The sequence below is a fragment of the Podarcis gaigeae genome (assembly GCF_964106915.1).
Source record: "Podarcis gaigeae genome assembly, chromosome: 15".
NCBI lineage: Eukaryota > Metazoa > Chordata > Lepidosauria > Squamata > Lacertidae > Podarcis > Podarcis gaigeae.
Window position 1 is genome coordinate 44672287 of NC_139692.1, and position 16122 is coordinate 44688408.

The window sequence follows — 16122 nt, forward strand, 5'->3', positions numbered from 1 at the left end:
AATAAGGAGCTGCTGCCGCCTGCTAGTCCCGTGTCCCATTGTGCCAGGGAAGAGCTGCCTGCTGCTCCCCCATGCAGTCGGGTGGACGAACCAAAGGCAATGGGACAGGAACAAGCAGCAGCTTCTGCCACCACCTGCCCGCCCCCCCCTCAGCAGCGCAAGAGGTGGGAATCAATGGCCTCCACTTCAAGGGGTGGGAGGCTGATGGTGCCGCAAGGCAAAGGGCAGGCCATGGGGGTTGCTGCTCCAGCATCTCTGGGGCAGTGAATTGGGTTAGGTTTTGGGGCCTTGGCAGCTGTCCCAGAATGCGAACCCTGCCAGAAGTTTTATCTCCCGATGCTTCTGCTTGTTTTAAGTATACTGTACTTCGTTTCAGTAGCAACCCAGATTCAGCTTTTTTAAACACACACATCAAAACTCTTCCTCTTTGCATTGTGAACCTCAGTGGTGATTTCTCCTCCCTCCTACTTGCTTTGCATTGGCGATCCTGCAGTGCTACTAGTGGGGGGGGGGAGAGAGCTGAGCCAGGCCAAGGAGTTCACAGCATCTTACTAGACCACAAAATAACAAAAAAAAATTTTAGCCACCTTTGCCAGCCGGTGCCCTCCCGATGCCTGGTGCTGAGAGCTGCAGGCCATCCTATCCTGAGGGTGCCAGGTCCCAGAAGGCTGTGGCGAAGCAAATCTTTCCTACCACTGTAGCACTGCTTTTAGAGGAAACCATGAACAGGATTGTTTCAATTCATTAACCAGTGAACAACAGTGCTGGGAGGGGGGAGGACAGATGTGAGAACTCCTCCCAGTTTTCTTGTATGCCTAGCAGATTTTTTAAAAGTTGCCTAGTTGTTTCCATGTTCAAGCCTCTCCTCAAATACTTTCCAGCCTCCCTCCCCTCCGCCTCTGGCTCAGTCATCCCTTCCCTCTCAGGCTCCCTGCGCCTGCCCTGTGGAGCCAGCCGCTCCCTGCCTGGTTATCTGCTTCCATCCGCAGCACAGGCCCTCTTCCTCCTCCCACCCCAGGTTGCACTCTGCCACAAAGGCATGGAAAAGCCACAAGCTGGGAAGATTTAATTAGACGACTTTCCACCGGTGGTGGTAGCAGCAGCAGCATTGTTCTGCCAAGAGATTAGCTTACTAAAGACAGATCCACCCCCTCAGTTCAAAAGTGTCAGCAGTTTTCCCTGGCACATTTCTGAACTGGCATTTCTGAAGCAAGTGATCAATTCCGGTCTTGTTTTGTGGTCTCGAGGATCTGTTCTCCCTCTGCCAATAGGAGCCAAAACAGCAGGCGCTTTTGAGCTGTGAAAAAACTTTTCGTGAAAAAATATTCCCACTTCCTTTGAAGCGGGGAGTGGGGGGAACCTTCCCAGATAGGCGTCCCCTGCCAATGGCAGTGAGCAGGGCCATCTCTTTTCACGCTAACAATCTCCACGTCTCCCCAGCAACCCCCTTGTGCAACGGCATGCACCAGGGTTCAGGACACACACAAGCCTCATTTAAAGGCAGGCGCACCCTACTGATGGTGAAGACGTCTGCACTGCCATCACTCAGAAGAGCTTCCAGAGGAGAGACCACGCCCGAAAAACAGCTGGAACCCTTTCAGCAGACTCTGCGTCCTCTGCAGTGCCCCCTTGTGGCTCAGAGACAACAGCAACAACTGGGAGGCAGAGTAACTATCAGAGTTAACATTTATTTTAACATTTCTTCTTTAAACCATTTGTGATTCACCTCAAGGACTGCAAGACAAGTTACCATCTAAAATAAAATAGTATAGAAGCACAATACAAACTAAGCAGTGAAGACAAATAGCAGCAGCAGCAAAATACAGCAAATAACAGGTGAGGGGTTGGGGGAAATACAGTTGTTACTTGGTACCTAAAACATGATTTAAAAAAAAAGTTGATGCACTTGAAAGTGTATCACAAAAGCAAGGCACCAGCACAGAAAACACCCTGTCCCAAATCACCACCTGCCTGACCTGTGACACAGTGAGGTGCCAGGAGCTGGACCTTAAGACAGTGGTCTGCAGGAACCAGCAGATTCATATGGGAGGAAGCAGAGCTCCTTCAGGTACCCTTTAAGGAATTAGGCTTTAAAAAACAGTAGGAGAAGCACCTTGAACTGCACCCAGAAACCAACAGCAACCCAGTGGTAGTCTTGTAAGCATTGCCGATACATATTCAGTAGCTTGGACATTCTTCCTAGGCAGCCCCCCCCCCCCCAATTCTTGGATGTTATCAACTGCAGATGTGGCCATGTAATTACTCAAGAGGAGATGCACACTAGTAAACCAATCAAAGCTGATGAGAAGTGTTTCCTACCACTTGGGTGTCAACACCAGGACTAGATTTAATGGCAGATTTAACTGTGAACCAGTTTGGTATGGAGAAGTGTGACCCCTAGGCCACAAGACTCTTTGGCACAGTGAAAGGGTGGAACACCTGCTTTGCCACATCTTGTTCTGTGTTGACAGAGCATACCTGACTACCAAACAATTTTCGGGGTGAATCTCTCTCACACACAAAAATGATGTCATGATCCAATGACACAAATACGATGCTTATCTTAAATTCGCACAGCAAAGAACAAAGGAAGTGGATGGCCAGGATGCTTAAAAGAGGAGAAAATGAAATTCCACTGAGGAAGCTGCCTTATACCACTGGTCCATCTAGCTTAGTACTGTTTACACTGCCCGGGTTTCAGACTCTCCCAGCCCTACCTGCCGATTGAACCAGCAGCCTTCTGCATGCAAGGCAGGTGCTCTGAGCTATGGCCCTTCCTGAAGAGAGTCTTTTCCCAGGGTGCGACAGAGCTCTCAAACAGAAAGATTAAAACAAAAAATATGTCCGTCACAGCAATGACCCCAGACAGTATCTCGAGGGTGTTTACCGGAAAGACAATAAAAAACCGCTCTCAATATATCTTCACGCATGTAACAAAGTGACATACAGAAAAGCACCTGCCACCACTGGCTCCCAAGGATGTTCCTGCCCCAGCTAGAATGCCAAGGCTCAAGCGAAGAGTCAGCCTTTGCCAGACAGGGCACCCTTTTTGTGGGCCAATTTACATAAGAATCCTGCTGTCCATCTGCCACAATTTAACTTTAAATCCATTAGGCAGTGGCTGAAGCTCACCTGCTAACAGGCACGGGGAAATCTGCCCCATTCAAAAACCTCCCATACTTACACTTGGTCTGGGTCTAGAAGAGAGCAAGATGGCCACCTTCTCGGAAACAGAAACTGCATTGGGAGAAATGGAAACTAGTCCCGATGCAACAGGAGTAATTCAGACAAGACAAAGTGAAAGTGCTTGTACATAAGGATTTTGGTGGGTGCCTCTGCCTTATCTCAGAGCTCAGAGGCTGCCCACCATGACAACACCCACCACTAATTATTTCAGCCCAGGTTTCTCCTGTTCTCTTGGCAGTTTGGTACCTTTTCTCCATGGAAAACCTTTGAGTCACAGGAGCAGCTGACAAGTGCCCAGAGGGCAGGTGCATCCATATTCCTCTCCCTCCCTTGTGAGTGCAAAGGATGGGCATGAGCAGCAAAGGGAATCCCTGCAGCGGCCAAGTCATATCCACACACAACATGCTGCCCACAGCAGCCTCCACATCACTTGCATGCAGAGGAGAACTAGCCGGCTTTGCTTTATGAGCTTGGGGGCTGCAGAGAGTGCAGCACAGCAGCCCATCCTGACAGGGGCCTTGAGTGCTGAGTGGAGCCAGAAACTGCAGAAAAATGGGCTGAAGGAGACAGGCCAGTTCCACAGAAATTGTGCAAAGGTGCAGGAAATCCGCATCCCGATGAGGACTGGCCCCAGGAAGGTGCCAGCAAGGCTGTCTTACTGTGGAGCTTGATCCAGAAGGGGAAGGGGGAGATAAGACCTGCCCCTGTTCTTTCCTGACCTTTGGCCATGCTGGCTGTGGCTGATGGGAGTTGGGGGACCAACAACATCTGGATGGCACCACATTGGCTTCCCTTGTTGTACAGCTCAAAATAACCCCAGGTGGAATCACCAGCATGGCTGGGGTTTTTTATGCAACAGGCCATCAAGAACTCCCACATTCCAAGCAAAAGTCAGCTGGTTGGTTGGTTGGTTGGTTGGATGGATAGATGTAGATTTACCTCCAGAATTTCAAGCACTGAAATCTTGGAGATTAAAACTACCACAGGAAGTGGGGCAGCTGGAAGTAAAGATAACAGAAGCCATGAGCTGCTCACGTCCCTCCCTCTTCACTGCTCTGTCATGACTGCTCATTTCCAACCAACCAAAATGTCACAACTGATGGCATACTCTCTTCATCTATGATATAAAGTGTATTTCAGCTCCCAAGTAAATTCTAAGTGCATTTCATAAAAATAGGGAGCTGAATCCTGGAATGCTGGTTTTTTAAAAACAGGACCAACCGTTGACTACTTAATATTGCAGTGTATTGCCTGGGTCCTAAAATAACCCCTGGGAAAAGGAAGCAGCAGCAGGCCTCAGGAATAAGTGCCCCCTGCCCTGCGCTAGGCCACTGGAAGGTGGGTCCTCTTGGGAAAGCTACAATTAGTCAAGGTTCTTTAGTTGCTGAAGGCAGGCACAGCCTTGTTCCAGCTTCCTGGGACAGCAATAGAACTATTTATTTCCTAGGAAATGATGCTCTGGGCTGCTCAAACTCACATGCCCATCTGTGTTTCTAGCCTTCTTGAGAGAGAGGCCTGTTTCTAAGGCAGAGGAAGGAGGTTCCCTCCTCACAGACCCCGCTGCAGGGGCACGTGGCACAGTTCAAAAGTCACACAGTGGTTTCTCATCACAGAGCTGCTCCGGCATCCTGCTGACTCCGTCCCAGGCCAGGTCCTTCTCTGCTAACATTCTCCTTGGCTGAATCTGAAAGGAGAGATCAGTCTTTGTTTTTTATTATTTATTACAGTTCTCTCCCACTTTTCCTCCAAGGAGCTCAGGGCTGCATATACGGTTCTCTTCCCCTCTCTATTTTGTCCTCACAACAACCCTGTGAGGTAGGCTAGGTAATCCAGAGAGGAGAACCATTTCCCCAGGTGATTCCAGGAACATTGGGAAGAGCTCCCTGGGGGTTCTAGGAACCTAGGAAGCTGGCTTGTATTGAGTCAGCCCATCAGCCCCATACCTGAAAGGGCTGACTGATGCCAACCAGGGATTGCATTGTGTTGCTGTAATAACCCAGGAGAAACTCTCCTCCCGTTGCTGGAAGCTCCTCAGCACTGAGATAGACCTGGGAAAGATAAAGCAAAGGCAGTCAGCATTCAGCAAAACATCTGGAATGAAGCAGCCAGCAGTGATAACCTCTCTTCCCCCTCACCTGCTTGGCATCCTCCTCTGAGGAAATCTCGTTGTCTTGCACCCAGGCGTACATCACGTAGTCATTTGCATGCTTGAAGGTCACCTGCAAGGGGGGAGAGATGCCTTGAGCACAACTTGGTTGCCAGGGGAGTGAACACCTGTCTAATAAGTGAGAGCTTTTTGCTCTGGTTAGCTAAGGAAATGGGATGCAAACTCTGAACTGTTTCACACTTCAGTATTGCTAAGAGTGATACAAGGTTTTAGAAATGAGGAAATAGGATGACAAAAGCAAGATTAAGCCAAGGCCACACAATGATTTATCACAAAGTTTGTAACCTTTTCTCTAAGGAAATTATGGCAACACATAGAGGCTGAGACACAGACAGAAGAACTGGCCTAAATAATCCAAAAGATTCCCATAACAAAGACCAAGTCTCTCGTCAGTTTCCTGGCTTTTGACAGCTTCCATCAAAATGAGAATTTTCAGGCGCAAGGAGGTTTGCCACTCACAAGCCTCCTCTTGTCTCTGAGCCTTGTCTTTGTTTCTGCAGCCTGTTCTTTCCCCCAAGGGAACCCTCCTACCCTGATACCTCGGCTTCACACAACCCACCACCGCCTCCTTTTAGTCATTCTTGGCTGCAGGATGCCAAAAATCCTCTTGGAACTGTGGGCACTCTGGGCAGGAGGAAATCTCTGGCACTGTCAGGAGGGACCAGGAGAACCTCTCCTTCACACGGAGAAAATGGCACAGTTTTTCTCATGCCCACAGCACACCTTACCCTCAAAGGAGCAGAGGAAATGGAAGCCAGGCCATTGGTATGTTGGCTGTGTGCTGTCTACAACAGGCATCTCCAACCTGCGGCCCTCCAGATGTTTTGGCCTACAACTCCCATGATCCCTAGCTAACAGGACCAGTGGTCAGAGATGATGGGAATTGTAGTCCAAATCATCTGGAGGGCCAAAGGTTGGGGATGCCTGGTCTACACTGCAATAGATCTCCAGGGTTTCAGGCAGGGGTCTTTCCCAGTTCAAGAGGCCAGGAGTTCAACTAAGGACTCTTCTGCATGTCTCTGCTGTTGAGCTACTATCCTGCCCCCCTCAGTACACATCTGTGGCAATGTCACCTTGTAGAGACCAATCCAATCCCAGGCACTGCTTGGAAATTCAGGAGCTGTGGAGTAGCGGACGGTGGCATCTTGCTCAGCATCCCAGTTGCCCACAGGATGCAGCCTGACCAGTGGGACAGGGGGCAGAGGCTTCATCTGGAAGAAAGGAAAGAAGTTGTATCCCATTGCCACCCATTCAGCAGCAGTCAAAAGCCGCTCTTCAGGCTCCCAGCTCTGAAAATGTTAATAATCCTCAAGTGCTGCCACTTAAAGGTAAAGGGACCTCTGACCATTAGGTCCAGCTGTGGCCGACTCTGGGGTTGCGGCGCTCATCTCGCTTTATTGGCCGAGGGAGCCGGTGTACAGCTTCTGGGTCATGTGGCCAGCATGACTAAGCCGCTTCTGGCGAACCAGAGCAGCGCACGGAAATGCCATTTACCTTCCCACCGGAGCGGTACCTATTTATCTACTTGCACTTGGCGTGCTTTTGAACTGCTAGGTTGGCAGGAGCAGGGTCCGAGCAATGGGAGCTCACCCCGTCACGGGGATTCGAACCGCGACCTTCTGATCGGCAAGTCCTAGGCTCTGTGGTTTAACCCACAGCGCCACCCACGTCTCGTGCTGCCACTTAAGCTATTCTAAAAAGGTTGTAGAGTGACCCTCAAAAAAAAATGTGGGGGGTGCAGCAGCTTCATAGGAGACCTTCCCAAATCAGTAGGCAGACGCAGTTACAGTTTGAAAGCACCTACACGAGAGAAGAGTTTAAACGGGCCTGGAAATCAAAGGCAGAGTCAATCCTGTTTATCTGCTTAGGGTGCAAGGGCTCTCTCTCCACCAGCCATAAGATGGTTCGTGATCTGTCATTGAGACACAGAGCAAGACTGCAAAGCGTCCATCAGAAAATGCACCTTGGGTAGCTGGAAAGATTGTAAAGGCTTCCCAGGTCTTCTGTGGCAGGGCTTCATCGTCCAGCCATTTCTCTGATGGAAGGGACCAGAGTCCCTTTTCCTAGAGCCAGTTCTGCACTCAGGGAGAGGAGAAGATTACCTCAAGCACAAAGGTCCCGGTGACAGGTTTGTGGTCGCTGATGCCATAACTCATGTGGCTGATGTAGCTGTGCAGGGACACAGAAATGGCCTCCTCTTCTGGCATCTCTCCTGCTTCCGAGGCCAACTGCAAAAGGTGCTTCACCCTCCAGAGGATCCGGTCCGTCCATGCAGGCTTCCGCTTCTTCCCACTGCAAAAGGGGAGGCAGTGAGGACACACCAAGGAAGCAAAGCACCCATGGCAGCAGCAGAGGCATTATGGGGACAAAGCAACCCAATGCACACACTGCCCCCCCCCCACCGCCTCCATTTTACAGCTCAATCAAACAACATCTGTACGTTAGCAGATCTAACAGAAAGGCAGGCGAAGGAGGAGGGAGGTTAATCAACTTCGTATCAGAAAACAACAGGAACTAGCAGCAACCAAGTGTTAACCAGGCTGCATCAGCTACATTTAGAGTGGCCCATGTGGTAAGTCGTGAAAACGTCAAGTGCTCAGGAGAGGTTTGCCCACATCGAAGTTTGTGCTACCTGCATTTCTGGCCCTGATCCTGGGTAGTTTTTCAAAAACTCTGCTGTCTCTTCAGAGTGAAATGGTCATAACCCCAGGAGACAAATACAGCCTGGGCTCCCTGGTCATTCGCAGAGGACTCAGAGCATGAGGCTTTTAATCTCACGGTCATGGATTCGAGCCCCACTTTGGGCAAAGGATTCCTGCACTGCAGGGGGTTGGGCTAGATGGCCCTTCAGATCCCTTCCAACTCTATAATTCTATGATAGAAAGATGTGGGAAGAAGACAGTTTGCTCGGCAGCACTAAACTCTTATTGCCACCGGAGTTATCAGTAGCTTAAGATCTGACCTGTTCACTCCATTCCCCACCTGGGTCTCTTTGAAGGGATTAAGCTACCCAAGGGGCAGCTGAGCAACCTACGAATCCTGTTTTAAGCTGCTGACCTGACTAAATAGCAGCCAGCAGAGCCCTTTTGTGCCTTGTAGAAGCAAGTGCAGCAGAAGCATTTCCTATCCTGACTTCTGAGGAGCCCCAGCAGGCAGGCAAGAAAGCAAACCTAGTGAGCCAACAAAATTGAATCCACAAGGGCTATCATGCTGGAGAACAGCTGCTTCCTTCATCCCCATTGATCACTGTGGGGGAAACTCTCCCTTGCACCCAGATGCAAGAGGCTCTTTTTTATTTCAGGTCCATCGTGCCAATTAGCAGGTTAGGATCAAGCCTCCAGCAGCTGGAGAGAATAGAGCAGCAACAGTTTGAAATGCTAATAGTCTAATAGTCTAAAATGCTGAAGATTTGGAAAGGAGGGCATCAAAATCTCCTTACTTAAACCAAAAGAGCGTCTTCTGCCCCCTGAAATAGAAACAGACATTAGTGCAAAAATCCCAAACACCAATTCCACTGGAGCTCTTTTGGAGGACTGGGCCAAGACACTGATGAAGCTCTCTCCTTCCCCAAACAGCCTCCCGCTTTCTTCTCAGGTGGGCTGCTTATTCACTTTCACCAGCCTGGTCATACATCCAAGATGGGTGTGTTGGGGGGGTAACCCGCATTTACCTGGTGTCATAGTCATTTGAGTACAGGTCAAACTTGTAGGTGGGTTTGAACTTCAGGGGGCCCTCCATGAATTCTTGAAGAATGGGTTCCTTCTTCTTAGCGATGTTAAGCTGCATAAATAAAAAGAAAGGAATAACAGAAACGCAAAGCAGCAACCAGGCCCAACTAAAAGAATCCTACATAGGAGAAGTTCTGCAGCCTCCTCTTCAAGGCTTCTTTCTTTCTTTCTTTCTTTCTTTCTTTCAGAAAGGAGATCCACATGAAGGTCATTTTACTCCACAGAAATCAATATGAATGGGACAGGCAAGTTTCACAACTTCCCAGGAGGAAATTTAGAGCCAATTGTGAAATAGATACGGATCAGGAATAAGGCAAAAAATTATGGGAACAAAATGTAAATATTCACAGATCTGTTGCCAAGTGACATTTGGGGGGGGGTGAGTCATGGGTGGGTGGAATCAGCAGGAGAAATTGTAGGGTCTTCCATCAGGGGAAGCCAAAAGAGAGAAGAAAGCAGAAGATCCTGCTGGTGGCACAGGAATGAAGAGAACAGAACTTGGAGGTGGTACCTGGTCCTTTTCCCACAAAAGGCTGAATCGGCTGTTATTGATTGATTCTCGAATGAAATGCAGGCCGTAATCTTCAATCCGGAAGTTCAAGTCACCAAACCAGAAGAGAACGCTTTACAGAGAAGAAACGAGAAATAACTGCTTAAGAAAAAACAGGAGAAAGCTGCAAGGCAGACATCAGACGTAGCAGATTCATATCTCAGGAGCACATTTACTCTGTAGCTCTCCATTACCTTTCACCACTGTGCAAAGTTATCTGTCCTCTTGCTCGCTTTGGACTGCATGGTTTTTCCCCATTAGGAAGCATCACTTAGTCTTGAAAGTGACACAACGGGAGACGGGGGGCGGAGGGCGGAGTCAGACTCACTACTTACAGTGGCTCCCAAAAGAGCTGCCAGAACAATGCTCAAAATGGTCCTCCCTCTCTGGTCCAGGCACCTTACCTCCCTCCCTTCACAGAACCAGGTGCTTCAGAGCAAAAGGGAAGACTGCCAAGCTTGAGGACCTCCTCTTCTTCCAGGAATTTTGTTCCCTTGAACGGACTTCTGTGGAGCTCTGAATAAACCCTAAACTACAAAATTCCACAACCGCTATCTCTTTTTAGGAGTTGGGCAAAAAAATAGTTTTTTCCCTGGGAATTTGGAGCATCAAGTAAGTTTGTGGCCTTCCGCTCAGCTTTTTATTAGGATAAGTTGAATTGAATCCACATTTTATTGATCAGCATTTTAGATTGTTTTTAACGTTCATTTTTGTAAACCACTTTGAGTTGCTTTTGTGGAAACAGCAACAAATTAATCACCACCACCATCTTAATGAAATAACCGTCTTCCGGATGCTCTCACTTTGGGTTCAGAGCTATCAGAGAGGCTCCCTAAACTAAATGGACAATGACATATGTAGCAGAGGCCAAGCCAAGCTGGATCCTCTTTTCCTAGAAGCAAGACAGCAGCCTCGACCAGATTCAGTTGCCACTCACTCGTGATCCAGGACATTGGGAATCTTTTCGCCTTCAAACTGCTGCATCTCCAAGATACGCTCAAAGTCATCCAACCGCTGTCCTGCATTCTCCATGTGGGCTGGCAGGTGGCAGTTCAGGAAACAGATGGTATGTCCATAGACAGACATGCGAGTGGTGACACCCCCCTTGTTTCCCTACAAGACATAAGAAGCCAAGGGACCGACGGATCAGGTCCCCCAGATCACACAACAACAGCGCTTGAGGCTGTTTTGAGACTTGTTTCCATTGAACTTGTTTCCATTTACAGTTACATTTCAGAAGCAACACCTACCATTCATAAATATCAAACACAGTGCTATTTTTCTAGAAAAAGAGGTGTCAGAATTTACCAGGAATACCTCCTTTGTTCTCTTATAATAGCAACGGCACCCACCTGAGATGTGTCGGAACTGAGTTCCGGTGAATTTCAGCTAAGAAAAGCCCTGGTCAATCCCAAAACTTGTTTGAAGGCAAGAAAGAGACTGGAATGCTCAAGACAACAGAGAAGTAAGCCACCATGGGTGTTAATTAGGTAGCCAGGAATCAGACTGTTCTTTGGGTACAGAACCGAGGAGCAAATTTGCTAGCACCAGGGATGGCAGCACTTTTTGCTCTGATGTGGTCCAATCCTGCATCATCATACAGATTAATCTCTGTAGCCCTTGACAAGTTTATAACTTCAGACAAAATGTTTTAAAACTTTGCTAAAAGGAGTAAAATTCTATGCGTTCTTTTATTCCTCACTGAAGCCACCGCTGACAACATGCAGAAGTCAAGACTAAGTTGCAATTTGAAAAAGCCATTAAAATGTCTGGAAAACACGGTGAGCTGCTTACCCAATATCCGTAGAGACCCGTGCGAGTGAACTGGCTCTGAATGTCCCATATGAAGGGGACGTGAGGCTGCTTTGCAAAGACCAGGAGGAGGAGGCCCTGCATGCGTATGGAAGATACCTGCAAGCAGAAGAGATTTTTTTAAAAACAAACACTAGCGACCCGCCAGAAAAGGTTAGGATGCCCCAGGAAATTCCAGGCCTGGGAAGGGAGTCCAAGCACTGCTCAGTTGGCTAAAGAAAGGCGACTGCATCTCCTCTGAGGGCCAAGGAAAGCTTCTGCTTCCTCCATTCTTGATGGAATTTGAGATAAATGGAAGACAGGCAGCATCAAGAATCTCTTTCTGCCCAGCTCTGATAAAGGCACTGGGGAGCATCTGACCAAAGCCAGTGCAATGCTCAACAGAACTCTGGCCGTGGAGTGTCTGAGGACCAAGTACAGGAAATATCCAAATTGTAGCCTTGTCTTATTTAATTTAATGCACAGCCACTGCAATTCTAGGTGGTTGGTAGGCCTTTTGGAATCGAACCAGACTAGAACATTCTTGAAATCAAAAGAACATAAGAAGGTCCTTCAGCAACTGGATCAGGCCAAAGGGGTCCTCTAGCCCACTGCCCTGCTTCCCATAGTGGCCAACCTGCTCCCCATGAGCAGGACCTGAAAACAGCATAAATACTCTCCACACTTGTAATTCACCGTATTCAGAGGCCCTTATTGCCTCCAGACCAGTGGAGGGAGCACAGAGCCACTGTGACTACATTACTTCTTGCATCAGAGACAATTCTAGAACACTTAATTCCAAAAGCCAGCCTTGAATGGTTTCTGCTTTGGTGAGTCCCTGGGAGGAGTGGGTAGTCACTGAGAATGCCTCCCCAACGTGCCCTTCCTATGCTGAATGCAAACTCTGGAACACTTGCAGAAGATCTAGGACTGTCTGCTGGTCAGGAAGGAGGCAGGGCCACACCCAAATGACAAGACACCTCACATGAGAGAATATTCATCAGGAGAATGTAAGCCAGAGACCACCAATAGACAAATCAACAGGATTACCTTGACATAGCGCAGAGGAGAAAGAACATTCATGAAGAAAATACTCCAAGGATCATCAAAGGCCATGTCGGATAGGAAATTCACAATCTTGGAGTTCACCTCCTGTAAACTGAACACTCCAGGGTTAACTCAGGTAATCTTACACCTCATTTTGACAAAAAGTACCCAGACCTATTGGGAAACACTAAGAGCAGAAGCAGCTGCTGTCCAATAAAATGTTTGTTAATCTTTTAACCCATCGCCTGCATCCACATGAAAGCAGAGGAAGGGAGGGGGCATCACTAAACGGTGGCACAATTCTGGATACCATCTTAGCACACTGAGTACTGACTACTCAGTACTACTCCGTGAAATCACACACCAAGAGCATTCTTTCTCGAAGTCCACACAATCCTGAATGGCTGCCCCTTTTCTTGAATGAGTTCTCTCACCTGTGCCACATTCCCCCTATGTCCAGAGACCTGCAAAGACCTTCTGCAAAAGATCTCAAGAAGCACCATGCTCGTGAAGGCCGCCTCCTCACTTCTGCAGATGGCATGACCAGGATGATATCCCCAAGAGGAGCCCCAGCTCTAGTTCCCAAAATACCTACCCAATGACATACATGTCCATTTCCTGGTCTTGCAAGTTGAGCTGCAGCAAAGAGGTGACATCAGGAGGGGGAGAAGCTGTGCCCACGTTCCAAGTCACCAAGTGCAACCTTCAGAGACAGACAAAAGGCAGCGCAGCTGAAGTACAAACAGGTGGGGACAGGCTACCTCGTCATCCCATTCACCTCTCCCCTCCTCGTGCCTTATTATCTGTAATCCTGCCCTAAAAACACCAAAGCCCCGCTGGAGAGAGCCTGTCTGCCTGGGAAGGGCACCTGATCCCTAGAAGCTTCTGCTTCTGCATCTTCCCACAGATCAGAAAAGCCTCGTCGATGGTGCGTGAGACTTCCTCGTGGATCTCGTCATCGGAGCTGACGTCCTCCACGCAAGCCATGAGCTGTGCCACTCGCTGCCGCAGCTGCAGCCGCCCGCTGGAGCCCGTGCTGCTCACACTGGCCGAGCGGCTGCGCAAGGCAGAGGGGGTGCCCTCCAGGTCCAGCAAGGAGACGGAGAGCAAGTCCTGAAGCGGCTCTTCAGGCTGCAAAGATGCCATGGGGCCAGCAGGAGAGGGGCATGCCCCACTCCTCACCCAAGGCGCCCCCCAGCCAGAGAAGTGTCAATGTAGGCAGAATTAAGCCTTGCTTCTGGCACAAGCTAAGCAAGGAAGCCGTCAACCGCACCAGAAGGCAACTCTGAGGCAGGCAGGAAGGGAGGTCCTCTTCCTCTCCTTGCAAGCACTCAAGGTGCACCCCCACACCCATGCCACGCGCCAAGATTTAATGCCACTGGAGCCTGGAGATTTATGAAAAGCTATTGTTAACTGAGGCCAATCACATGTTTCTGCCACTGTGTCATGGAGGTATAATCACTGGTTTTGAGGCACGTGCCCCACATGGAGGGATTGCCAAGCCAGGGACCAAATCTGACAAGTGACCCCCTCAGGAGGCTTTTATTAACACAGCTTCTGGCTAGGAAGGGGTTTGGGGGTTCAGAGGTGGCTGTTGGAGCTTAGCTTGTGGTCAGAGAAGTGTGGGGAATCGAAAACATATTTGGCCTGTTTCCGCACCCAAGTCAGCCCTCCAGAAGGCACAGGGTGTAGCCCAGAGACAGGTGGCCTTGCAAATGCTGCCAGACTACAGCTCCCATCACCCCTGAGCACTGACTCCGCTGCTTGCTGGGAACTAGAGCCCAACATCTATTGGAGGTTCTCCGCAAATACAGGAGCTGCAAAGGCAGAACGCGGATGTGCCGCGCAGGGCCGCGGTTAGGAAGACCTGGCTGGGACTTAAGCGCAAGACCCCCGTCCCGCGGGAGGAGGGAGAAGCGCCACCGGCAGGCAGCCCGGCAGCCCCCGATCCTGGACGTGTTCCCGGCCGCCTGCCTGCCTTTCCGCGGGTGCGCCTCATCACCGCCCCCGGAGGATGTGGAAAGTGCGGGCCGGAGAGCCCCTTTGGCAGCGGGCGCAGCACCTGCTAAATAAGCGGCCCACGAAGGACTCAAATCCCAGCCGGTGCTTTGCAAGCCGAAATCGGCTTTCGCGCTTCCCGCGGCGATTAGCATAACTCCCGCTCCGGAGCCTCGGCGCCGCATCCGGGGGCTTTGCTGTAAGAAGGAGCGCCTGTCCGCGGGCGGAGGCCGGTCACGGGGCCCCGAAATCCTTCGGGAGGGGTCGCTGCCTCCTCGCAGGAAACCCCAAGGGGGCGGACGAGCCTCGAGGGAGCAGCCCTCGCCTCCCCAACAACGGGAGTGGGGGCGCCACTTGGGGCAGGAAGGCTCGGGCGCACTCTGCACATGCCCAGGGACTCCCTTGACTCCGCCGGGGGCACGTGGGCCAAAGGGGAGTTTTCCCAAGACGGGTCCCCCGCGCGCATGTGCAGGCGCAGCAGGAGGCCCCCTCCGCTTCCTCACCTGAGATGCTGCGGTTCTTCCTCCGGCTCCATCGCGGCTGCCCGAGAAAGAAGGAGGGCGAGACGAGCGAGACCGGAGGAAAGAGCTCGCTCCGCTCTTGTGACCGCTGTGGCCAATCGGGGCAGGGGACGAGGTCGGCGCGCCTCCTGATTGGCTGGAATGCCAAGAGGCCGCGTCGTTCTGAGCACGTGATGCAAACAACGGGTAGCGAACGCAGAGCTACGCAAAAAGGGTAGAGTGTCATATCCCTTGCACTTCCGGATAGAAACAAGAAGCTGTCCAGAGAAGTCAATGGGGTTTTGAGGGTCGCTGCGCCGGAAGATGCGACCCTGGTGCCTGCTGCTGTTCATGATTTGAATAAATTTTATAATGAAATGATTTTAGAATGTTGTATTATTTTATTGTTGTTAGCCGCCCCGAGCCAGGCTTCGGCTGGGGAGGGCAGGATATTATTATTATTATTATTATTATTATTATTATTATTATTATTATTATTATTATTATTATTATTGGGCCTGACCCCAACCCGCAATATCTGCGCGAGGTTACCCTGCAAGGCTGTTGCAAGCGGTTCTCTTCCGCGCAGAGGACTCTCCGCTCTGCTGCAGCGATGGCCGGCGCAGTAAAATTAACGTATTTCTCGCAAAATAAAAACCTGCACTTGGATTGGTTGACGTGCCTGTGGCGTTTTGTGCGTGTGCTTCTTTTGCGGGGAGGGGGGCGCTGCCACTGTTTTCTGCATGCTGCTCTCACTTGAGGGAGGAAGATTCAAACATGGTTTCTCAATTGGATCCAGGGAGTGACCCATCTCGGAAAGCAAAATGGTCCCCTCTATGTATTTCATATCTCTGGGGGAGCGCGGCCCCGACGGAGTCCCTTCGAGAGCGGGCCGTGACGTCCCGCAGCTGCCTTCCGGGTCGGCTTCGGGCCCGGGAGGCTTCGCGCTCCGCTTCCTGGCGCCGCAGCCCAGGAGCGCAGCAGCGGGGCTTTCATAAATACAACCTCGATGTGTCTCTTTCGGGAGCGGAAAGTCTCTTTCGGGAGCCTCAAAGTCCAGAGGAGCTCACAAGAATGCAGGGAGCCTCGCCTTGTATTCGCTTTATATATAAATTAGGGCTGTCCCACTAGAAAAGGCCGGACGCCCAAGCGCGA

General features: G+C 50.3%; 1 protein-coding gene across 3 annotated transcripts; it reads right to left on the reverse strand.

Moving 5' to 3' along the window:
- Positions 1 to 1668: 1668 nt before the first annotated feature.
- On the reverse strand, positions 1669 to 15335 carry INPP5K (inositol polyphosphate-5-phosphatase K). 3 transcript variants are annotated; one of them, XM_083715166.1, is made up of 13 exons: positions 14971 to 15335; positions 13065 to 13172; positions 12473 to 12581; positions 11426 to 11542; positions 10569 to 10744; positions 9593 to 9704; positions 9024 to 9133; positions 8793 to 8819; positions 7456 to 7645; positions 6427 to 6564; positions 5322 to 5405; positions 5130 to 5234; positions 1669 to 4870 (listed from the first exon to the last, which is right to left on the reverse strand). In XM_083715166.1, the coding sequence occupies exons 1-13, from the start codon at positions 15318 to 15320 to the stop codon at positions 4769 to 4771; spliced, it is 1728 nt and encodes a 575-aa protein (XP_083571292.1). In that variant the 5' UTR covers positions 15321 to 15335; the 3' UTR covers positions 1669 to 4768. The 3 variants fall into 3 exon arrangements, with proteins under 3 accessions (XP_083571292.1, XP_083571294.1, XP_083571293.1); XM_083715168.1 differs by lacking the exon at positions 14971 to 15335 and adding an exon at positions 13338 to 14406; XM_083715167.1 differs by lacking the exon at positions 8793 to 8819.
- Positions 15336 to 16122: the final 787 nt, after the last annotated feature.

Coding starts and splice junctions, on each gene's coding strand:
- INPP5K (XM_083715166.1), bottom strand. CDS start 15,320: ATGAACAGCAGCAGGCACCAGGGTCGCATCTTCCGGCGCAGCGACCCT. Junction 11,543..12,472: donor CTCCTCTGCGCTATGTCAAG/GTAATCCTGTTG, acceptor TTCTGCTTGCAG/GTATCTTCCATACGCATGCA. Junction 9,134..9,592: donor TTTTGTGGGAAAAGGACCAG/GTACCACCTCCA, acceptor TTATTTATGCAG/CTTAACATCGCTAAGAAGAA.